This window comes from Hevea brasiliensis, chromosome 2 (genome assembly GCF_030052815.1).
Source record: "Hevea brasiliensis isolate MT/VB/25A 57/8 chromosome 2, ASM3005281v1, whole genome shotgun sequence".
Lineage (NCBI taxonomy): Eukaryota > Viridiplantae > Streptophyta > Magnoliopsida > Malpighiales > Euphorbiaceae > Hevea > Hevea brasiliensis.
The window spans coordinates 12503678-12526260 of record NC_079494.1 but is presented as its reverse complement, the minus strand read 5'-3'; the positions used below and the strand labels follow the sequence as shown (position 1 = coordinate 12526260).

Genomic DNA, 22583 nt, shown 5'->3' with positions numbered 1-22583 from the left:
ATTTGAAAATTTAAAAGGCAATTTTTATAGTTCGTTCTTAAATTTTTATATTTTATTTTTATTCTTTAATTTTAATTTATTATTAAAAAAATATAAAATTTTAATTTTATTTCATAAAAATTCATCTAATTTGATATAACAGATTTACAGGTTAAAAAAAAATAAAATTATTTTTTTATCTCATTTTTACTCACATTCAAAAAATTATCCACTTCAATCACCATTAGACCTATTATAAAAATACTAATATCATCATAATGATCTATTTTATAAAAATGAGAGATAATTTATCTTTTATTGAAAAATACTAGAACTACATTTATAGAGTTACACGATAGTTTAATGGGATTTTTTAATATGTAAATTTACTATTGTAGATTTGAGGGATTTTTTATAAAATAAAATTAAAATTTAAAATTTTTTTAATAACATATTAAAATTAAGAAATAAAAGTGAAATATAAAATAAAATTTAGAGATAAATTATAAAAATTACTTAGAATTTAGATACCTAATCTTATAAATAAAGTCTCAAAGAATGTATATATTTTAAAGTTTTAGTGTAATAATAATAATAATAATAATAATAATAATAATAATAATAATAATAATAATAATTAAAATTTAATTTTAAATTTAAGATTTGAATATAAAAAAATAAACATAGGTTGATCCCATGAATTAGGAAATTATTAGAAAATAAATCCAAGTATCTTTGACCACCAACTACTAAAAGCAAGTTCAGACATATGAGTACAATTAAACAAATGAAATAAGGCATTACTCGTGAAAGTTGGAAACATGTCCGTCTTAGAGATCATCTACGCAACTCTACATTAATTAATGATTAACAATTAATAAAACTTAAAAAATGCTGTGTTTATAGATCTTGGCAAGAGAGCGTAGATGAGGGAAGGTCGGTGCGTGCGCGAGACATCAGCCGGTGAGGGTAGAATTAGAATTTTGAGTGGAGTCTGTCACGTGGCAATGCATCTTTGTTCATGCAGCCCACCACTCCTATCACCTGTCAACTTTAAGATGTGTGAGAGAGAGAGAGAGAGAGAGAGAGAGAGAGAGAGAGAGACATTGAAACCGGTAGCGGACTTTGTAAAACTTGTTTTCTTTCTTTCTTTCTTTCTTTCACAGTTTCACTCTTGCAATCAAACGTTATAAAAAGCAGTTTGGAGAAGGGGCAAAAAATGAAGTCGATGAAATGACATTTATACCCTTGGTATTTTCCGTCATTATGCGAGAATCTGTAGTAAATAATCTTTCTTCACAAGGATGTTCTCGTAATCTTAAGTCTTTTAACTTAAAATAATTGACCAAAAATTTAATAAAATTAAAAATTAAAAAAACAAAAACTCTTTGGCTTGCTAAACGAGTTTTGCTCATAAGACCATATATTTTCTTTGTTAGTTTGCGTGAGATGTGTATAAGAAATTTAAGATTTGTTTATTTTATCTGTTAAATATAATTAATAATTAATAATTAATAATTATTATTAATAATTAATAATTAATAATTAATGATATAAATAAATAATTTATATTATTAATAAAAATATTTTAATAAAATTAAAATATATTAATTAAAAATAAAAAATATAAAAATATTAATTTTTAAATTAAATAAAAAAATATAATCTAAATAAAAAATAAAATAAAATCAACCATCAATAAATAAAAATAATTTTAAAATTAAAATTAATATAAATTATATCTACTAAACATAATATCAATTATTAATTATTTAAAATTTATTAAATACTTTAATTTATCTATTTAAATAACTATAGCTACATTCAACAGTAAATCGAACGCCCTTCTAATACTCGCTTTGGTTGGTAAGGCTCTCTCTCTCTCTCTCTCTCTCTCTCTCTCTCCAATTATTTTATCTTTGCAAAATATCACACTTAACAAAAACCAGACTGGTTTTCAGTTTCAGCTAATAGCCTTGACCATGTCACCTGTTAAGCCTTGAGCTTCCCCCAAGATGCTTCTGTCTCCTAACCTTCAAGCTGATGTCTTTTTTTTGCTAATCTTCTGTTATTTGAATGTTTCTTCAGTGTAGAGGTGGTGTTCCAGTTTTTCTGAGGTGGGCTTTTTTTCTATATGGATTTTGGGGTGGTTGGTTTGGAGGGGTTTGTGGGTTCAGACACTAGTAGTAGTTGTTTTGCTTCTCTTGCTACTTCAGATCCTGAGATAAAGCAGAAGTGGTACGGATCTGGGGTTCTCAAGCAAGAGAGATCTGGTACTACGTCTGAAGATGATTGTAGGAGCTCTAAACTGTCAAAAACTGAGTCAATGCTGCTTCCTCAGAGAAACACTTTACTCAAATCTAATACCACTACTTCTACTACTACTACTCTTTTCCCTGATGGTCATCAACATCAGCAGATGCTGAGCTTCTCCCGTCCCAAATCAGAAGCTCTTTCAGTGGAGAGGAGTACTCAGAATGCCACATTGCCTTACTTTCAACTTACTTCTTCTGCTTATAATAGAAATACAGGTACCATAGTGAGCAATACTAGGCTTTAATTGACTTGTATCTTGGGGTATGCATGATTATTTGAGGAAATGAAAGTGATACATCTTGGTTTCCTCTGGGGAACTAAAGTGCTTAAATGGCTAAAATTTTAAATGGAACCATGGCTTTATGATGATGTGCGGTTGTTGTAAAAGATTAGACATCTGGTGTGATTAAAAGATGGGATGTTATTGGTTCCTCTTGGCCTTGATTCCTGATAGTGGCGGAGGTCTTTTCAGGGAAATCTAGGACTCATCTTTGTTTCAAGTCATGTCAAAAGAAAAAGTGGTTAATTTTTCTCTTTTCTACCGTAAAATCTGTGTCTTTCTTTTTTCTGGGTGATGGGGTTTGGTAATTAATCAAACACAGAGTATGAGTGTGCACTAAAGAAGTAAAGTTTATGAAGGGGAAATAGAGGCAGCAAGAACAACATGAAAGACCCAATCTCTGACCGGGTTGAGTCCTTCTGATTCTCTGTTTTCCTTCATCTCTTATCATTCTTCTATCAAAGACGAGAAATTCATGATTACTGTAGCCCCTTAAATGTTTGCAGACAAAGCTTTTGATTTTGGGTTACCTGCTAGACCCCCCCGTCTTTATTTTTATTATTTTTTTTCTTTTTACCAAGATAGCCTTTTTCTATTTCCAGTTTGCTGCTACATGCTTTGGAATTTCGGCTTTTGTGTCTCTGCTATTTCTCCCTATGATATTTTTCCTGAATTTTTTTTTTGGGGTTTTGTCTTTCAGGATACAACTATGGAAGCTTCAATAGTGCAAACATGCATGGGGTTTTGGCTGAGGCTAGAGGGCCATTTACTCCTTCTCAGTGGATGGAGCTTGAACACCAGGCCTTGATCTACAAATACATAACTGCTAATGTCCCTATACCTTCTAATCTGCTCATCCCTATAAGAAAAGCTCTCGATTCTGCTGGGTTCTCTAACTTTTCAGGCGGACTCCTCAGACCCAATACATGTAAGTTTTGTCTCTTTATCCTCACCTATTTTTTTTTTTTTTTGCCGATAAGATTTCACGTCTGCCGTCTACAGTGATTTTCAAATATGTACTTTGCTTTTCAAAGTTGCTATATTTGGCTTCTCTTTCTGCGAGTGCAATGATCCTGTGCTAATGGAGTAATGGTTCAAATTTCAAATAAAAATGTCACTGCTAAGTACATTTGTTTTCTCATTTTTTTTTCCCTCTAATTACTTTGGTTTTAATCTAAGTACAGATTGGCACTAAGCAGCAAAAGTACTGAATTTTTTTTGCAATTAGGCGTTTCTGTGAAAAAGCCCCAATTTTTAGCTGTATTCACTCGACTATTTCTATTTAAGACGAAAATCGAAAGTACTGATTTTGTGATGTTCTATCTTGATGGCAAATTTTTAGTGACTTGGGGAAATTTCCATCTGGGGTTCTCGAACAACACCGATCCAGAGCCAGGACGGTGTCGAAGAACGGATGGGAAAAAATGGCGGTGCTCAAGAGATGCGGTTGCCGATCAGAAGTATTGTGAGCGGCATATAAACCGGGGCCGCCATCGTTCAAGAAAGCCTGTGGAAGGTCAATCTGGCCATTCCGCTGCTGCTGCTACATCCACCACCGCTGCCTCTTCCTCATCCTCTATTTCAGCAGCTGTGGTGGGGCTCCGTGGCGGAGGCGGCGGCACGTCCAACAGCCTCGCCATTGCACAGCAGCAGCAGCGCAAAAACTTGCAGTCAGATAGTCTATCTAATCTTTCTGCAGTTACTCCCCTCAGCAGGTAAAACAGTTTTACTTTGTGGATTTTTGTTTTTTCTATTTTCTTGTTTTGTACTTTTTTTGTTAGTGTTTTGATGTTTTGCCATACTTCCTGGTAGCATCTGCTGATGATGACTTGGTTTGGTTATCTTTGCTGTTTGTTTCTCGTAGTCCAAGGTGTTGATTTTCTAGTATTGACAGTTTCTCTGTTTGGTGAATGCTCTTGCAGGATGTTTCTTGATAAAGAGAAATTGGGTGAGCGACAGCAAGATTCACCCGGCTTGTCCATGCTATCATCTAACGTTGACCTGAAATCTAAAGAAAACCCTTTCTTTATTTCAAAAGAATCATCACAGATTGAGTTCGGACTTGTTAACTCTGACTCACTACTCAACCCTTCACAGAATAGCTCTTCCTTGATCAGTTGCAGAAACTTGGGTTCTTCTCAGGACATCACTGACCGAGAAACTGCTGGACAGCATTCTGTTCGCCAATTCATGGATGATTGGCCTAAAAGCCAGTCTGATCGATCTGCTGTTTCATGGCCTCAACTCGATGGGCAATCAGATAGAACCCAGTTGTCGATTTCAATCCCCATAGCCCATACAGACTACATGTCCTCCACTTCCTCTCCAAACAATGAAAAAGTGACCCTCTCCCCATTAAGATTATCTCACGGTTTGAATCCTATACAAATGGGGCTCGGAGTTGGTAGTGTTCTTAATGAACAAAACCGAAGGCAAGCAAATTGGATACCCATCTCTTGGGAATCTTCTATGGGTGGTCCTCTCGGGGAGGTTTTGCACAGTACAAACAGTAGTGTCTCAGAATGCAAGAGTTCATCAGTACTTAACCTCATGACAGAGGGATGGGTTTGTAGTCCTCAGGTAGGTTCATCTCCAACTGGGGTCTTGCAGAAGACTTCATTTGCTTCACTTTCAAATAGCAGTGCAGGAAGCAGCCCAAGAGCAGAGAACAACAAAGCCAGCGAGGGGGCAAGTCTGCAATAACCTTCTTGGTTCAACTCTAGTTCATTCTTCTTCATTGCCTGCTTTGTAACTATTTGATCTGCCAATTAAGTTTTGGTGATGGAAGAATTAGATGAAGAAGAATGAATTTTTATCTGTGCTGACAAATGATGGAACGATTTTCATCATATGTTGTTTTCTTATCTTTCTTTTCGTTCTTTTTTTTTTCCTGGAAAATTTATTTGATAATATGTATCTCGTCCGTGCTTTTGCTTAGTAAATGCTGCTGACTGATTAGAAGGCTCTAGCCTAGGAGAAGACTAAGTAGTGTGGAATTATGGCTGTGAATTAAGATTTTGATTTTCTTCATTTTGTGCATGTTTGGGATGAGATTTTGATATTTAATTTTTCTGATAAATTTCGACTTACGTGAAAAATTACAGGTTAATTCATATATTCTTGATGAGAAACAGTTTAGTCCTTAGTTTTCATAATGCTATTTCATAATGCTAACAAAATGTTCATTTTGTCTATATTGCTATTAATCAAAGTTGAATTATCAATTTCAAAGGTAACTCTAATTAATCTTTGTCTTCCCTTTTATTTCCCTTCTGTAAGTCCCTTCTATGTAAATTTTTCTCTCTTTCCTTTCTCTTTTCCCCTTACCTTCTATTTGGATTATTAAGGGAAATAGGGCGAAGAACAAAGAAAAAAAATTTTGATTTCCTTAAATTTTCTTATTTGGGTACCAAATAGAGTAGAAATGAAGGGTTGAGAACTTTTATTTCTCCTCTTGTTGTGGAACTTGATTCAATTCGCTTCGAATTTGATAAATTTCTCCTACTCGATAAATTTTTCTGATCTCTTCCAAACTCGGTAAAAATTTTTGACCTTGCCTCGACCTTGATATTATGTGGGTCTTTGCTCTTGATCTCGTAGTCCATAAAAATAATTTATTTTAATATATTTTAATATTATAATTAAAAAATATATTTATATTATTAAGACTTTGATCTCTTGTGGGTGGAGATGTGGGAGCGATCTCGGCTCTACCCACCTTGTTATTATTTCTAAAACATTTTCCTTCAAATCGGTGGGGAGCGTAGAGAAATATAAAGAAACGAGTCTTTAAATATTTAAATGTCCTCCAACTATATAATGGATAGAAAAAAAAAAATTCAAGGTATAATAGTTATTTTCACTATATATTATTTACGATTTATAATTTTTATTATTCAAATTTTATTAATTTTTTTAAATTTAAATAAATTTAAAATTATTATTTACTCTTACTTGTATATATAAATATGGGATGGAGAGGTGAGAACATTAGAATTTTCAAAAATATTCATAATAATTTATCAATATAACAATAAAGGAATAATTATTATTTTTTCAGATTTCTATTTTAATATATATATATATAAAAGCTCTTGTATATGTTAATTAAGATAAAGAAATGTATTATCAATTATTAAACTATTATAATCCTATTCTAATTTTATAAGTAATACAAAATACAATATCTTATTTATTAAAGAAAAATAACGTTTAGCATGAAGGGAAAAAAATTACGTGCAAATTAAAGAGACAACATAAAACGATTTTATTAGAAAAAACTATAATCCTATTAGCATACATAAGTAACTTCTATAAGTATGGAATTGATTGATCAAAATCCAATTTTACTAACAGTTGGAGTTTAATTTGTTTAATTCCTCTTATATTAGGCCATTTTTTAGGTTTTTCTTTTAAATTATTCTTTTAATTTTCTATAATATTTATAGAATCTTAATAACTCTAACTTTGAGGAAAATTTGGTTTCATTTATATTGTTTCTACGGTGTTGAGAAATTATCTGTGTATATATTACGATTATATTTTTTATTATTTAAATTAATTTTAGAGTTTATTATAATCTTTTAACATAATTCCCATTCTTTTTAGAGTCCTATTTTTAGCCATGCAATTATCCTACTTTATTTATAATTTTATTATAATTTTTGTGCCTTACACTTTGTCTATATGATAAGCTATTTATATAGATCAAATAGGACTACTTAATATATAGAATCTTATTTAACTATGAAAACCTAATCTCAACATGCTACTGTTTATAAAAATTTGGTGGGTACTATAATTCTATTAAAAATTTATTTAATTTGATTAACATTAAATTAATCAATATATGTTACAAAATATTGTCTAAGCTTCAAATATTTAATAGCGATAAAATTGCAGTTTAAATAGATTTCTCATATTATTGCTTATTTGTTTAAATTTATCATAATTCAATTATTTATTATAAGTTTCGGGCTGGGGTTGATGAGGATAATGGCTCATCCATTTTTTTTATAATGCAGCCAAGACTTTTTACGTGGAGGCATTGGGGACTTGAGGAAGAAGTTGGTTGATGAGGGTAGCAGTTTATCTCCTTTTTCAATGCGGTCAGGACTTCATGTACAGAAGCTGAAAAATGATTTGATGGAATTAAGGAATGCCAATAGAAATAATTTCTCATTGAAGAACTCAACTAAATGACTTGATAGTGGCTTAGGTGGTTTAACTGGACTGTGCAGGGTGCTGGGATTCGTGGGAGGTGGAAGAGTTGTGCTGACATTTTTCAGGTAACATATCTTGCCTTGTGTTCATCAACTGCTAACATGTAATAGCTTTTGATGCACGGTATGAGGATTCCTTTTGATGTGCCCTCTTAGTGTATATCGGATTCTTGATGATCTTGTTACTTTGGTTGATTTCTTGATAATGCAATTTGTATTTGATTTATTTTTGTTGAAGGATAGATTGAATTTTATGGTTTCGAGGAGGTGATACAGAGCACATACTGTTTCTTGTCATGTTAAATTGTTGATAGACATGGCAATGCTTAGCATGCTGCTTCTTTGGCAAGTTATTGTGATTTTGCAATTAGTTTCCTGTGCTCTGTATTTAGGTCAAAGCATTGATTATTACTGGTGGGGATTCTTTGCCTGTCGCGTGTATGCAATAGGCCTTCTAGCCCGTATTCAAAAATAAACAAAGATTGTGAGTGGCATTAAACTCCAACGTTGGTAATCTTAGCCACTTAAATTGCCTCGGAGTTTGTTTTCTCCACTAAAAATGGCTAAGCAGTGAAGTATATTATTACACCCGTTTATTTTTATTTATTATTTTATTTAAAATTAATTATTATTTAAAAAAAATTAAAGTGTATTAATTAATTTTTTTAATTTTACTCTTAGTTTTATTAAGCACAATAATTATTACTATAATTTTTTATAATTTATCTTATTATTCTCCTCTTAATTAAGTGAGATAAATGATAATTTAATTAAATTATATAAGATTTTATTATAATTTAAATTATTTAATTATTTTCTTAATTACTGTATAAAAATTTTAAAATGAAAATATTAAAAAATTTTAAAATTAGTATAAGAATCCATTGTATTATAGAAAGATCATAAACTAACAAATAAATGCATTATTAATATTATATATAAAAACAATTTAATAATAATAATAATAATAATAATAATAATAATAATTATTATTATTATTATTATTATTATTATTATTATTAATTTTGATTAAAAAAAATTTTAGATACTTAAATTAAGGTAATAAAAAATATATTTTTATCTAAATGAGTAATCAAAATCTAATAATAAGAAAATTTTATTTATATTATCAGTATTAATAATAATTTTATTAATAAATATTACTTCAATTTTTTTATTTTATTTATACAAAATCACACTTATATGAGCGCTAGCAACACTAGTTTTCTTTTAAGGGAGATAATCTTATATTCTAATAATCTATAATAACAGTAATTTCTATTTTTTTTTAATTTTCTCTTCATTTTTTTTTATTTAATTTCTTATATTTTCCTTGCAAAATTAAGAATCCAAACAAAGGGGTGCTCTTTTTCATCTCTCTTGCCTCTCCCTCTTTCTCATTTTATTGTCTCTATTACTCTTTACAATTCACAAATCCAACTAACAAGAATATTTAATAAATTCACAAAATCACAAGAAAATCAAAGAAGAATTAAGCGTCTGCATCTCTTCTTTCAGATTCTAAAGCCAAAAATATACCTCCACTAAGACAAACAAATAACTAAGTGTTGCCGCAAAATGCATGCAATTGGATTGATATTGAAACTCTGAAAAATGAATAACGTCAGCTAATAGCTTATTGCTTAGCCACTATGTAGCACGGAAACGGAAACGCGGAAACGGGGAAACGCGGAAACGGACACGGGGAAACGGCATTTTAAAAAACATAGGAAACGGAAACGTGGGGGAAACGTGTAAATATAAAAAATATAGGGGTATATTTATAAATAAATAAATTATATATATATATATATATATATATATATATATATATATATATATATATATATATATATATATATATATATATATATATATCATGAAAGATGTTCAATAATAAATAAAGTTCAAATCAACATTTAAATTCAACTATAAAAATACATATTTAGAAGTTTCATACTTATAAGAAATAAATATCAACTACAACACATTCAAATGTTAAAAAAAAAAAGATAATAAAATTTATAACATTTCCTCAACTTCACTGTCTTTCTCATTCTCCTTCTCCATGCATGTAGTTGCATTTTCATCAAACAAAACAGACTCTAACTCTGGTTCATCCAATGAAAGGTCGGCAAATTCAAGAACTCCCACATCTTCCATACTTCCAAATTGATCACCACCAACATCCCACAATTTTGTCTTCTCATCATAATATTGGGAGGAATTTCTTGACAGAAGACGAAGATTATTATGGATAAAAACCAAGTCCTCTGCACGTTTTGGAATTAATTTATTCCTTCTGCATGAATGAATGAAGGAATAAATACTCCAATTTCTTTCACAACAAGAGGAGGAAGTAGGTTGTCCAAGCACTTTAAAAGCCAACCTTTGAAGTAAAGGTGCATTAGAACCAAAACATGCCCACCATTTCCTAGGATCCAGAACATACATACTTCCAATAGAATCGGGATCAAGAAAGGTCCACTTTTCAAAGAAAAATTTGCAAATTCATCATTTGCTCTAATTCGCTCATCTTCATTAGAAAAAATCCTCCTGAAACATTTAATTCTCTCAGTTGATACTTCTCCATCCATATGAGGAGGCACTCTACCTTCTCCCTCTTGAAGCCATTTTTCACTATAAAATCTTCAAAAATAAGAAAATAAATTCAGAAAAAAAAAAATTAGAACAAGAAGATGAGTATGTAAGTTAGAAATTTACCTTGGATTTAATGAATGGGCTAAACAATGAAGGGGAGTGTTGTTCTTTGCCCAACGATCAACAAGAATTCGATGAACCACATAATAAAAAGGAGAAAACCCATCTGCTTGCTTTCCTTCATGATCAAAAATAACTTGCTTCACCTTTTCAATCATAGAATCCCACAACTCATAAACCAAATTAAGGCATGGTTTGTCTGTGTCACAAACTCTGATCATGTCATAAATGGGCCCAGTAAAAGCAATGATGTAATCAACCTTTTCCCACCAATCCTCATCTACCACTTTATCACGAACAAATCTAGCTTTGCCTTGGTCATCTTCTCGGTATTGTGCCCATTGATCACTCATAACCATTGCTTCTAAAGCACGCCTAATAAGTTTAAATCTTTTAAGCATCACAACAATAGAAGCAAAACGAGTGTCAGCAACTGAAAGCAATTTCAAAGGGCTAAACCGATTATAAATTGCAAGCCTCATGGAATGATTCATTATAAAATTCTTGATTTGCAAAGCATCCCCATGGATTTCAGTAATCCAGTGACACACATCATAAGTTTCTTGATTATTTTCCAAATTTTTTGCACATATATTCTTCAAAGCAAGATTAAGAGTGTGCACAACACAAGGAGTCCAATAAATATGTGGAAACATTCCCTCAATGATTTCTCCAGCACCTTTACAATTTGAAGCATTATCAGTAATGACTTGTACCACTTTTTGATGACCCACCTCATCAATTACTTCTTTTAGCAAATTAGCAATAAATTGCTTATCTTTCACTTCACCAGAACAATCTACAGATTTGATAAACATGGGGCCAGACTCAGAAACAACCATAAAATTAATCAAAGGCCTCCTCTGGAGATCACTCCATCCATCACTCACAATACTAACACCCTTTTCTAACCAAGTACTTTTAATTGGTTCAAGCAACCTCTCTACATTTGCTTTTTCTTGCTGAAGTAATGTGGTTCTCAATTTGTTATAACCAGGCGGCACATAACCACCCAAAACATGATTAGCAGCAAAAGAATAAGAACTCACATAATAAGGATTTCTAGCAAAATTAAAAGGTAGACCCCCAGTGTAGAACATTCTAGCAATCTCTGCATCTAATTGAGCTCTAGTTTGCAAGTCAAAAGCTCTACCAAGAGGAGAATCATTAACTCTTCTTTTCTTCAAAGCTGCTGAAATACTTGGTTCAGTTATATTCAATGAAGGAACAGAAGTTATACTAATAGGCAAAGAAACTCGCCTAGATTGTGAATTGGTAATTTTGTTTGTTGCCTCATCCTCCTGTTTCCTCATTTCAGAAATACTATCATTCCTCACTTTTTTACACACACCAATCCCCTTTCCAGTGATTTTCAATAAATGAGCCCTCACTCTAGTATAAGTCCCTTGCTTTTCTTGTCCACAAAAATTGCATATCCATTTACAATTACACCCTCCTTCTCCAGTTTTCTCTAATTTAGTTACATATCTCCATAGAGGACTAAATTCTTCCTCCCTAGTATTTGAAGAAGTGCCACTAGTGCTATTTGCTTGTGGAGAATTTGAGTTTGAAGAATCCATTCAAATATTGTCCTATCAAAATGACAAAAAGAAAATGCAATTTTATACAATTTACAAATTATTTAAACAAATTATATACTAAGGATTAAAGCACAATGTAAATTATATATTAAATGATTAAAGAGTTAAATAATAGAATTGAATAAATTGACTATATTATGAAAAATTTTAATATATAATATAACGATACATTAAAACAAATTATATTAAACATATTATATATAAACTATTACAAAAATATAAAATATATTAATATAAAATACAAATTTTGAATATTGAAATTTTTTTTATTTATCATTAATTAGAATTTAAACTTGAAATTTTATAATTTTAAAAATAACTTTAAAAATATATTTACATTTGTCCTTAATTTCCTTCAAAATGTTGATTGTAAAAATATGGCAAATCTTGAAAATTTTTAGTGAATTTGGGAAAATTTTTTTTATCTTTTTTTTTAAAAAAAAAATATTTATAATAACTCCTCAAATTTAGTTTGAGAAAAATCTAATTATGGAATATATATTTAGAGAAAAAAAATTGATATTAAATATGATAAATTTATGATTAATTAATAGAATAAAATTATAATTAATTAATAAAAATTACTTGATAAAATTATTTTACAAAAAAATTAAAAAAAGAAAATAATAAATTAATAATAAAGAAAATAATAAATTAAATAATAATAAATTAATAAAACCACCCCAATCTAATAAACCTAATTACCCAGCCCAGCCCTCATTCATTTCACAATCGGGAAATGGGGAAGGAAAAAAAAAAAGGGAAACGTTACCTGGGAGAATGGCGAGTGCGACTGCTGCTGCTGCTTCTTCTTCTGTTTCTTCTTCTGCTTCTTCTTCTTCTTCTGTTGAGTGTTGATAAGAGAGAAAAGAGTTAATATGGCAGTGGCAGATCAAAGAAAAAAGAAGAGGTGTTGCGAATCTTGCGATTCTTACCCGACGGCGACGCTTGAAGCCTTGAAGGTTCCCTTTCCCTTTTCTTTTTCTTTTTCTTCTTCTTTCTTTTTTGTTTCTGTTGTTGGTGAATATTGTGAACTGTGAGCGTGAAGTAATCGATTTTAACCTACCCATTTTTTTTTTTTTTTTTTTTTAATTTTCTTTAAAGAAACGCGTTTAAACAGCGAAACGCGTTTCCGATATTTTGAAGCGACCGGAAACGTTTCCGAGCCGTGTCAGTTCGTTTCCCCGTCGGAAACGTTTCCGACACTGGGAAACGGCACTCGGAGCCGTTTCCGTGCTACATAGCTTAGCCATATCGCCTCTTAGCCGTAAAACCAATTTTCTCCTTGTTAATGGCCTAGGACTCCATTATTTCTTCAATGTAGAGGTTTTACGGTTTCCATTAGCTATTTCTGCATGAATTTTGGGGTGGTGGGTTTGGAGGGATTGGTGGGTTCAGTCGATACTAGTGCTGCTATTGCTTTTCTTGCTAGTTCAGATCGGTAAACAAGCAGGAGTGGTATGGATCGGGGTTCCTTAAGCAAGAAATATCTAGCACCACTGAAGTTGACTGGAGGAGCTCCAAATTGTCCAAAACTTTTGAGTCAATGCTGCTTATTCCATAGCGGAACACTTCACTAAAATCTAAAACCACGTCTTTCACCTAAGGCCAGCAACAGCAGCAGATGTTGAGCTTCTTTTTTTCCAAATCAAAAGCTCTATATGCAGAGAGGAGCACTCAGAATCCCACATTGCATAGCTTTCATCTCACTTCTTCTGCTTAAAGTAAAAGTACAGGTACTTTACCACAGTAAGCAATACTAAGGCTTTAAGTATATCTTGGACTACATGAATACATAAGCCTGAAGCCATGGTTTTATCAGGAGATGAGGTTTTTTAAGAGACTAGACATCTGATCATGTTATTTGTTGCTTTGGGATCTAATGAAAGTTTAAGCTGTTCAAAACTGATTCGGCTCGTTTACAGCTTAGACAAGCCAGAGCAACATGAATGGAACCAATATTTGACCGGGTTGAGTGATGCAGTTCTGTTCATCTCCTTTTCTTTTATTTTCGCTTCTCCCCCTAGTTCATAATTATTGTAGTCCTCAATGTTCTAGTCAATAATGATTTTGGGTTGCATGACATTTCCCTCTCTACTCTTTTACGTGAGATTTCTCCGTTCGGTGTACAACTATGGAAGCTTCAATAATACAAACACTAACATGCATGGTGTCTTCACAGAGGCGAGAGGACCATTTGCCCCATCTCAGTGGAGGGAGCTTGAACAACAGGCCTTGATCTACATGCACATAACTGCTAATGTACCTATACCTTCTAATCTACAGTAAATTATTTTTTTAAACATATAAATTAGAGAGTATTAAAAAAAATTTAAAATTAAATTTGATAAATTTTAATTATAAGAATATTAAAATAATAAAATGATTTTTTTTCAAGCTATTTTTTTAAAAATATCTAAAATAATATTTTTATTTAAAAAGGTAGCTTTAAACCTCTAAACACAGACATTTATTTTTTCCATTATTGGTTACCCATAAAAGGGGGAGAAACATGAGAGCCTGCTATTGGTCAGGTCGGGCTAGTACATTCCAGTAGGGCTTTGATACAAATTTTGTTAACATTTGGGCCAAATTTTAGACAAACTTAAGGGCCTTTTCAAGTAAGGCCAGTTAAAAAAATACAATCACATCTAACTAAAATTTCTTGCAAGAAAGAGTTTCCGTGGAAGCAGAATTTGCCAACATGTCCTTAAAATCAACAGCTTTGTACTTTCAAAGTTGAGAAAGCCTTCTATACTGCTCTCTCAGTCAAAAATGAAAACGCCAACTTTGAGGCACATCCAAATAAACTACCAATCAACTATGTATCTAACAAATTCTACGGATTAATAACCTCCTTAGCTGTGCACTTCTTCCCCGTAAATATCCTACAACTAATCTGCAGTCAACAAAGATACAATACAAATGATAATCTGTATCAGCACTAGCCCCTCTGGACTTCCAGTTCAATTTTAAGTTTCTGATATACCTCTTTCTTCAGCTAAATTCAAATTACCCAAAAGCTTGTCCAGCGTTAAACAATAAGTTGAATGGACCAGAAGATGGATAATATTACATCTTCCAAGTAATTGCAAACAATCAGCATCCATAGAGCTATAATGATTAATGAGCTACATTGACCACAATTATCTAATCAGAGCTTGAGCCAACATGTATTGTCAATGCCAATATGGGAATAAAAGATGCACAGATTATATAGAACCAAATGAAAATAAAGATATGTTAGCTAATAGATTGAATTACCAAGGTCCACATTCTTCCTGCAAGCCAAAGATTGTGATACAAGGTTTCCTGCTAGTACCAAGCCACTATCTGCAAGGTATGAATAAATACACAGGATATACTAAGTGATACCGATGGACAACTTCATGTTTTTTTCCAGAAGTTTTTAAAAATCGGAAACCAAGTTGTATCATAAAATAAAACAAATTAAATTCACTTTTTCATCCATGGAAGCAGAGCAATCCCTTCTATATGATAAAAGCAAAAAGAAAATCCATTGCAGAAGACAAAAGTCATTTTTGAGGAAGGAATTCCAAGATCATATTCATATCTCAATTCTGGGTCTTGAATAATGAGAAATTTGTTGATAAGTCATCAAACAACTCAAGCTCAAGTTCGCGTGTGCGAAAGTCGAGATAAACATAAGAAAATTAGAAATAGATGCAGTTGAAAATTAAAAAAAAAAAAAAATGATATGGAGGTGTGCGTAACCCTAATCTACGAAATTGCATCTTCCATCAAATTAAGGCTTTAAACACCACCAAATAATTTTACGGAGTTGAATCAACACAATGCAATTTAAGTGTAATGCCTTGCAAATCAAATTCAACTCCTACAAAATTTTCAATAATCTTTTGTAGCGACTACACTATAAATCAATTGAAAAGCTTTGAAAATTTGGGAATTTAGACCTTAATCAAATCTTCAAATCAAAAACAGTATATAATTGCAAAAAGCAGCGAAATTTCCAACTCATATTAACCCACACAAATTACTATTAATCCCAGAATAAGCCAACAAACCAAATCTATAAATAAAGCAATTAATTACCCAAAATAAAGAGAAATTTGAGGGCGGTGCTCATATTCTATGGGTGTAAAGGAGTCTGTCATGCCATGGCTATAGCATTCAGAACGAGGAATTTCTTTTCTAATCATCGCAACCAACCCTCTCTTTTTCCCTTTCTATCTACATAGATACATGTAAATTACGCATAAATTCCTGCTTCTAAGAATGCAGGTATAGTAAAGAGGAAGATAATTACAGAGGAGTGTGACGGCACATAAATAGGCAAGGATAAAGGATCGATGGCCAAAACCCTAACCCTAATTGCACAAACCCCAACTTTGAGGTTCATTTTTCTGAGAATTCGCTAAGTGACGTCGTTTAAAAGTTCATCGTTCAGACTTAACGACGCCGCATCATCATTTGAAGAAAAGGGGAATTAAATTATCATTATTGCTAAAGCTAAAATCATTAACAGATTCTTGCTAATTTAAAATCTAATTAAAAATTTTTTATATTTTATTTTCTTTGATTAAAAATCTTTCCATTTAAAAAAGTAATAAATTAAATTACTTTAATAAAAATTTTGTTTATTTTGATTATTAAAAATATAAATAAATTATTATATTAAGTTGATGTATATTATAAAAAGATATATAAATATTTATACTTTTAACAATAATATTGGACTGTAGTTTTTAAGATCTTCTCAAAATTTATTTTTTTTTAAAAACAATAAAATTAAGAACGTTAGAATTTTTTTTCTCTTTAATATGTATTATTTTATTTTTAATATTTTTAGGTATATTTTATAAATTATTATTTTTTAAATGTGCGATATGCATTTATACTATAATCGTGATTTAATTTATTTTTATGTAATTTTATGTTAATTTAGATATAATATAATTATAATATATTTATTTTCATAATAACAAATATAACAAATGATTACTAATATGTTTTACTACTAAATATTTTTTATTCATATTTTTAAATTTTTATACATTTAATTTTATATTTTTTTAAATAATCTTTTCTACTCTATTATTTATATAATTTAGGATATTATATATATATAATATTTTAATATACACTTATTTATTAAATAATTAATGTCAATAAATTTTTAAGTTTTCACATTACTATTAATATATTCGAGACGGTTAATAATTCAAAACAATCTTTAAAAAATAATTAAAGAAGAACAGATGTATAGAGAAAAATTTTTCCACCCAGGTTTAAATTTATTAAATTAAAACTCTTATAATCAATAAAATTATAGTTAAAAAATTTAAAAAATAATATTATAAAGAGAATAAAACTTATGCAGGAAACATTAAGTTTCAATAATAGTAAGACTTTGCTATCAAAAATTAAAAAAATAATAATAATAGAACTTTAAGTTACAGAACTATTTAATAAATTATAAAAAAATTGAGTTAATAAGTATTAACACTCTTATATAATATCTAAAAGGTTTATTTTTATCCTGTTTTCAACGGTTTGAGTAGGGGAGAGCAGTTTTCGGTTTAAACCGAAAAATTGAACCGAACTGATTCAATTCGATTCAATCGGTTCAGTTCGGTTTATAATTTTGATAATTTTGATTAATAGGTTCGGTTCGGTTATTTTTATAAAAAAATTAAAAAAACCGAACCGAACCGATTAACCGAAATTATTAATATATATAGGAAATCAAAGAAAATCAAATCAAATTGAATCGAACCGAAATCAAAGAAAAAGGAACCGAACCTTAAGATTTTTTAGTTTTGATTTCTATTTTTTTTTTGTTTTTATGTTTTTATTATTTAGATTTAATGTTAAAAATATGAAATATTATAAATTTTGATTTGATCGGTTTAAAACCGAATCGAACCGATATTTATCGGTTTGATTCGGTTCGATTTTCTCTTATTAATCAGTTCGATTCGGTTTTTAAAATTTTTAATTTTTAATTTTTGGTTTTTGGTTTTATCGGTTCGATTCGGTTCGGAACCGAACCGACCGTTTGCACACCCCTAGGTTTGAGTCCTATATATTTTATTTATATTTTATTTTCAAGTAAATTGATATTCTTAATAAAAAATTAATTAATTAATTTTTAATAATTAATTAAATTTAGTTATTTATTATCATAATATTAAATTATTATGTTCATGGGTATTTAGTAATCCATATGTTCCCCTTTTTTCTAATTTTATATTATATATAAATGTACAAATGAGGGGACTTTTGAATGGATGAAAAATACCATTAAATTTTATATTATTTATAATTATATTATTTTTAATTATTTATATTAATTTTATAGTTTTTATAAATTTAAAATTCCTAAACTTACTTATTGTTCTACTTAACTAAAATTTCTACAGCAATTTAAATTAAAATATTATTAAAAATTAATTAATAAATTCATATTTCCTTAAAAAAATCATGAATTTATGTTAAAAAAAAACAATTCAATTCAAATAGCTTTTAATTATACTAATAATTAATACTCTAAATCTTAATTAATAAAATTATATTTTTCTTAATTTTACATCAAATTGGAAATGTAAACTTAGCTAAAATAAAATTAAATTTTAGAAAAAAAAATACTATATTTAATTAAAAGAAAATAAAATTTGTGAAATCATAAAAAGAATCTTTCTGATCTTTTTTCAACAATATATGTAATATGGTGGCTTAAATATATTTATCAGAACATTGATCAAAGTTTTTATATATAATTAGGAGTAGTCACAGAATTAAACATGGAAGAGGGCAAAAATTAAATAGTCATATAATTATTATAATTAATAAAAGTTATACTTTGATCAAACAATAATCATGATGTTTTATGAATCATATATTTTATTTACTTTAAATAGTCATGAATAACTTAATAAAAAAGTTCATAAATCATAATCAACATTAATTTCAATATTTTTTAGCCATCGATTAGGGTATTAATATTTAGAGAATTTAATTTATGATTTAAAGATTAAAAAGTTAAAGTGTTATAGAAAAACTAAATTTGATATTTAAGACTTTAAGTGTGTGTAGATATATTTTTTAAATTAATTTTTGTTTTAAAATAATAAATTATAGTTATTATAATAAATAGTAATTAAAAATTTTGACTCCATGAGAATAACAAAATGGATATAAATTTTTATTTTTACTTAATATTTAATTTATTTTCATAATTGATGGTAAAACTAATTTTAAATATTAATTAATTAAATAATATTATTCTTCCTAAATTTTGAGAGAAATTTTTAGAGAGAAATTAAAATTTTAATAATTTAAATAAATAAATTTGTAAACCTTATATTTAATATTTATATTTTAAAAAAAGGAAAGTAATTTTTCAAAAAAAAAAAAAGGATATGTGAGTGTACCCTTACGTACAACATTGATAATAAAAATATAAAATTAAGTAAATAAAAATTAATAAAGTTTAATAGATATAAATAATTACAATTTTTAATTTTAAGGTAGACATAATTTTAAAATATATATCATGTAATATTTAATGTGCTATCACTATTGACAAAACCTTTATTTTATCAAATTATATCTTAAATTTTTATGCCACCATATTATTATTATTATCCATATATTATTTACTGGAGTAATAACATGACAATAACATTAATTGAAATAAAAAAAATATCATGTTAGCATTATGTTAGTTGATATAAACATAATGTAATAGTATAATACTTCAAGATATTAATTTAATGAAAATGAAAATTCTCTCTCTTAAACAATCAAGTAATAAATTACATGGTGTATTTTTTAAATTCTCTATATATAATTTATATTGATATAATCACATCTATATATACAGAGTTTTGTCTTGTATTTGTTGAGATTATTAATTCAATACAATTTTTTTAAGTATTGTATTTTATTTGTTTCAAAAGAAAGTATTATATATTATTTTTTTTTATAAATTTTGTATGTTTTTATGTTAAATATGATATATATATATATATATATATATTTATATTTGCATAATGTTTCTTATGAACATATAAATTTGAAGTTACTTTTAAAATGAAATGTTGAATGTTATAAATAGAATAGTAAAATTTAATTGTTACTAAGTTGCTTTGAGTTATGTATCAAAATGTAAAAAAGTGATCTTTCGTCAAGTTTTACAAAACTTGTTACGGGTGTCGGTTGGGGGTTGTACAGTTCTAATTTAATTTGGGATCTGTCTACAAACCGAAAATAAACCAAAATTTTAGTACAGTTTTAATTTTGAATTATGTTATTAATATATAATATATAATATAATATATCTTTTAACTATTTCTAAATTATATAATTATTAACTATAAAGTGCATATATAATTTTGGATTAAATATATTATATAATATAGTAGTATAATATACATTTTAACTATTTATTAATTATAAAATATTTAACCACAAAATAAAAATATAATTAAGGTAATTTAATGTATTTATTACTAAAATTATTAAGAAAATATAGAGAAATAAAATATAATATTAAATTGCATTTAGTTCATAATTAAATATATATATTAAAAGTATATAATATATAATATTAAATTGCATTTAGTTCATAATTAAATATATATATTAAAAGTATATAATATATATATAAAAAAAGAAAAATATATGTATAAATTCGATCTTTGGTTCAGTTTTGATTCGGGGTGGTTCGGTTTCGTTATTATTCCGGTTTGGTTCTTAGTGAAGAATCAAAATTGAACAAAAATTTCAAACTAACTTCAGTTCGGTATGTTTCCTATCAGTTCGGTACTGTAACACCCCTAATTTTTAAATTTATTATTTTATGGGTAACTATTAATATTTTATTTTATTTAAATTTTGGAAAAATTATTTGAAATTTTTCAATTTTTGAAAATATAAAACTTTGATGATTTTTAAAAATTTATTTAAAAACCACGTGGCAAAACTAAAAATACATTTAGACTCTACGAATTTTTTTGAGTTTTTTGAAATTTTTTCGAAATTTTTGGGCCTCGTTTTTGGTCCTAGGGCAGAGTAAAAATTTAAATTTGGGTATCCTGAATCAGACCGACTTAATACAGATCGAATCGGACCGACCCTCTTTCTTTTAATTATCTAGTGCTTGATTTTGGACCCGGCAGGCAGACTACCAAAAAAGTTTCAGAACCGGGCTGAGAGTATAGGCTACCCCACCATTTTCAGACGTCCCGGACACGTCTCCAGAGTCTGAATTAGCATAGGTAAATCCGAACCCTACTTTTTCTTAATTATTTAGTGCCTGATGTCGATTAAAAATCTATAAAACATTCATAGTAGGTTAGAAAAATATAATTACTTTTGCATTAGCTTAATAATATTGCTAAGGACCGCGGGGCAAAGTTTTAGAAATTTTAGAGCTCATTTGTATAGCTTTTGCAAAAGGGTTAGTTATAGGGAGTAAACTGTAATTTTTCAAATTATGATTGTTGACTGTTTGGATAGGCCCAGGAGGGGCCATGTGATGTGATTGAGTTGTGGATGCATGACTTGTAGATATAGAAGTGCATTTTGAGCCCTTTTACAGGTTAGGTAGGTCCTAGGTATAGGGGGGACTCTGCTAGATTTTTGGCATGACTTAGAGTGTCTTTGGTCTTTTTCAAACTTATATTGAGTCAAATATATTAAATAATTACAATGAAATTTTTCAGGTGAGCCGGGACAGTCTTCCTCCTTCGCCCAGCCATCACAGTGATCTTGGTTTAAGTCTGTGAGTAAAATATTAATTTTAATTATAATTTTAATATTATTATATATTCAAGTATGCCCATGTATCACTTATAAATATGTACCTATGTAGTTAAATACTAGGCACGTTTTATAATGCATTCTTAATTGATGAAGTGCCATAGTTGTTGTTTATGGTAATTTGGAGCAGTGTGCGTACGTTGGCGTGTGTGTGGTGTGTGGTATTGGATATGGATAGGATGGATAGACACGGCTTGAGAGACACTCGCTGGGACCTGGTCCTTTATGGATAAGTCAGGGTAGGCACGGCTAGAGAGACACTCACTGGCCCCCGTATTTGGTTTATTAAGTGAAAGTCCGGCTTGAGAGACATTCGTTGGCATAGGTTGGATTAAGAGAGTTGTATAGGGAATCAGCTCCCATATATGTACTGTTTGAGCATTATTGGGTGTGTGAGTACTCCAAATTGCCTTTTTACTGTTATGATGTGATTTGTATGAAAATTCTGATGATGTTGCATTCCACTCCTTAGGATGCATTAGCTTTATATAGCTATAGAAATTATAGTTAAAATTGGTATTTTACTCTATGAGTCAAACACTCACTCCTGTTCATTTTATTTTTTCAGGCTATAGGAGGATTACTTGTTGTAACTAACCTGCTCTTCTTCTTCATAGGTCAATTAGTAATATCTAATGCATTTTGTTCAATTTAGTC

The 22583-nt window shown here is 29.2% G+C and overlaps 2 protein-coding genes, 1 long non-coding RNA gene and 1 other non-coding gene across 4 annotated transcripts; 1 reads left to right on the top strand and 3 right to left on the bottom strand.

The window, feature by feature from the left end:
• Window positions 1–1863: 1863 nt before the first annotated feature.
• LOC110665515 (growth-regulating factor 1) lies at window positions 1864–5605 on the top strand. Its single transcript, XM_021825682.2, is given in 5 exon segments — window positions 1864–2510; window positions 3276–3503; window positions 3918–4290; window positions 4498–5268; window positions 5270–5605. Coding segments are annotated over 5 exon segments (1827 nt in total). The 5' UTR covers window positions 1864–2113; the 3' UTR covers window positions 5328–5605.
• Window positions 5606–9819: 4214 nt separating this feature from the next.
• LOC110673033 (uncharacterized) lies at window positions 9820–12124 on the bottom strand. Its single transcript, XM_058143060.1, has 3 exons — window positions 10522–12124; window positions 10187–10446; window positions 9820–10070 (listed from the first exon to the last, which is right to left on the bottom strand). Exons 1-3 carry the CDS (start codon window positions 12096–12098, stop codon window positions 9820–9822), a joined length of 2088 nt encoding a protein of 695 aa, XP_057999043.1. The 5' UTR covers window positions 12099–12124.
• Window positions 12125–14679: 2555 nt separating this feature from the next.
• On the bottom strand, window positions 14680–16536 carry LOC110665522 (uncharacterized). Its single transcript, XR_009143242.1, has 2 exons — window positions 15384–16536; window positions 14680–15250 (listed from the first exon to the last, which is right to left on the bottom strand). It is a non-coding gene; the product is annotated as an uncharacterized LOC110665522 (long non-coding RNA).
• Window positions 16219–16309, bottom strand: LOC131178252 (small nucleolar RNA snoR8a). The gene has a single exon (XR_009147386.1). It is a non-coding gene; the product is annotated as a small nucleolar RNA snoR8a (small nucleolar RNA).
• Window positions 16537–22583: the final 6047 nt, after the last annotated feature.

Bases quoted from the DNA above. Each gene is read 5' to 3' on its own strand.
- LOC110673033 (XM_058143060.1), bottom strand. From the start codon at position 12,098: ATGGATTCTTCAAACTCAAATTCTCCACAAGCAAATAGCACTAGTGGC. The intron at 10,447-10,521 runs GTAAATTTCTAA...TTATTTTTGAAG, and splicing joins GCCCATTCATTAAATCCAAG to ATTTTATAGTGAAAAATGGC. The intron at 10,071-10,186 runs GTTGGCTTTTAA...CAAAACGTGCAG, and splicing joins AATGCACCTTTACTTCAAAG to AGGACTTGGTTTTTATCCAT.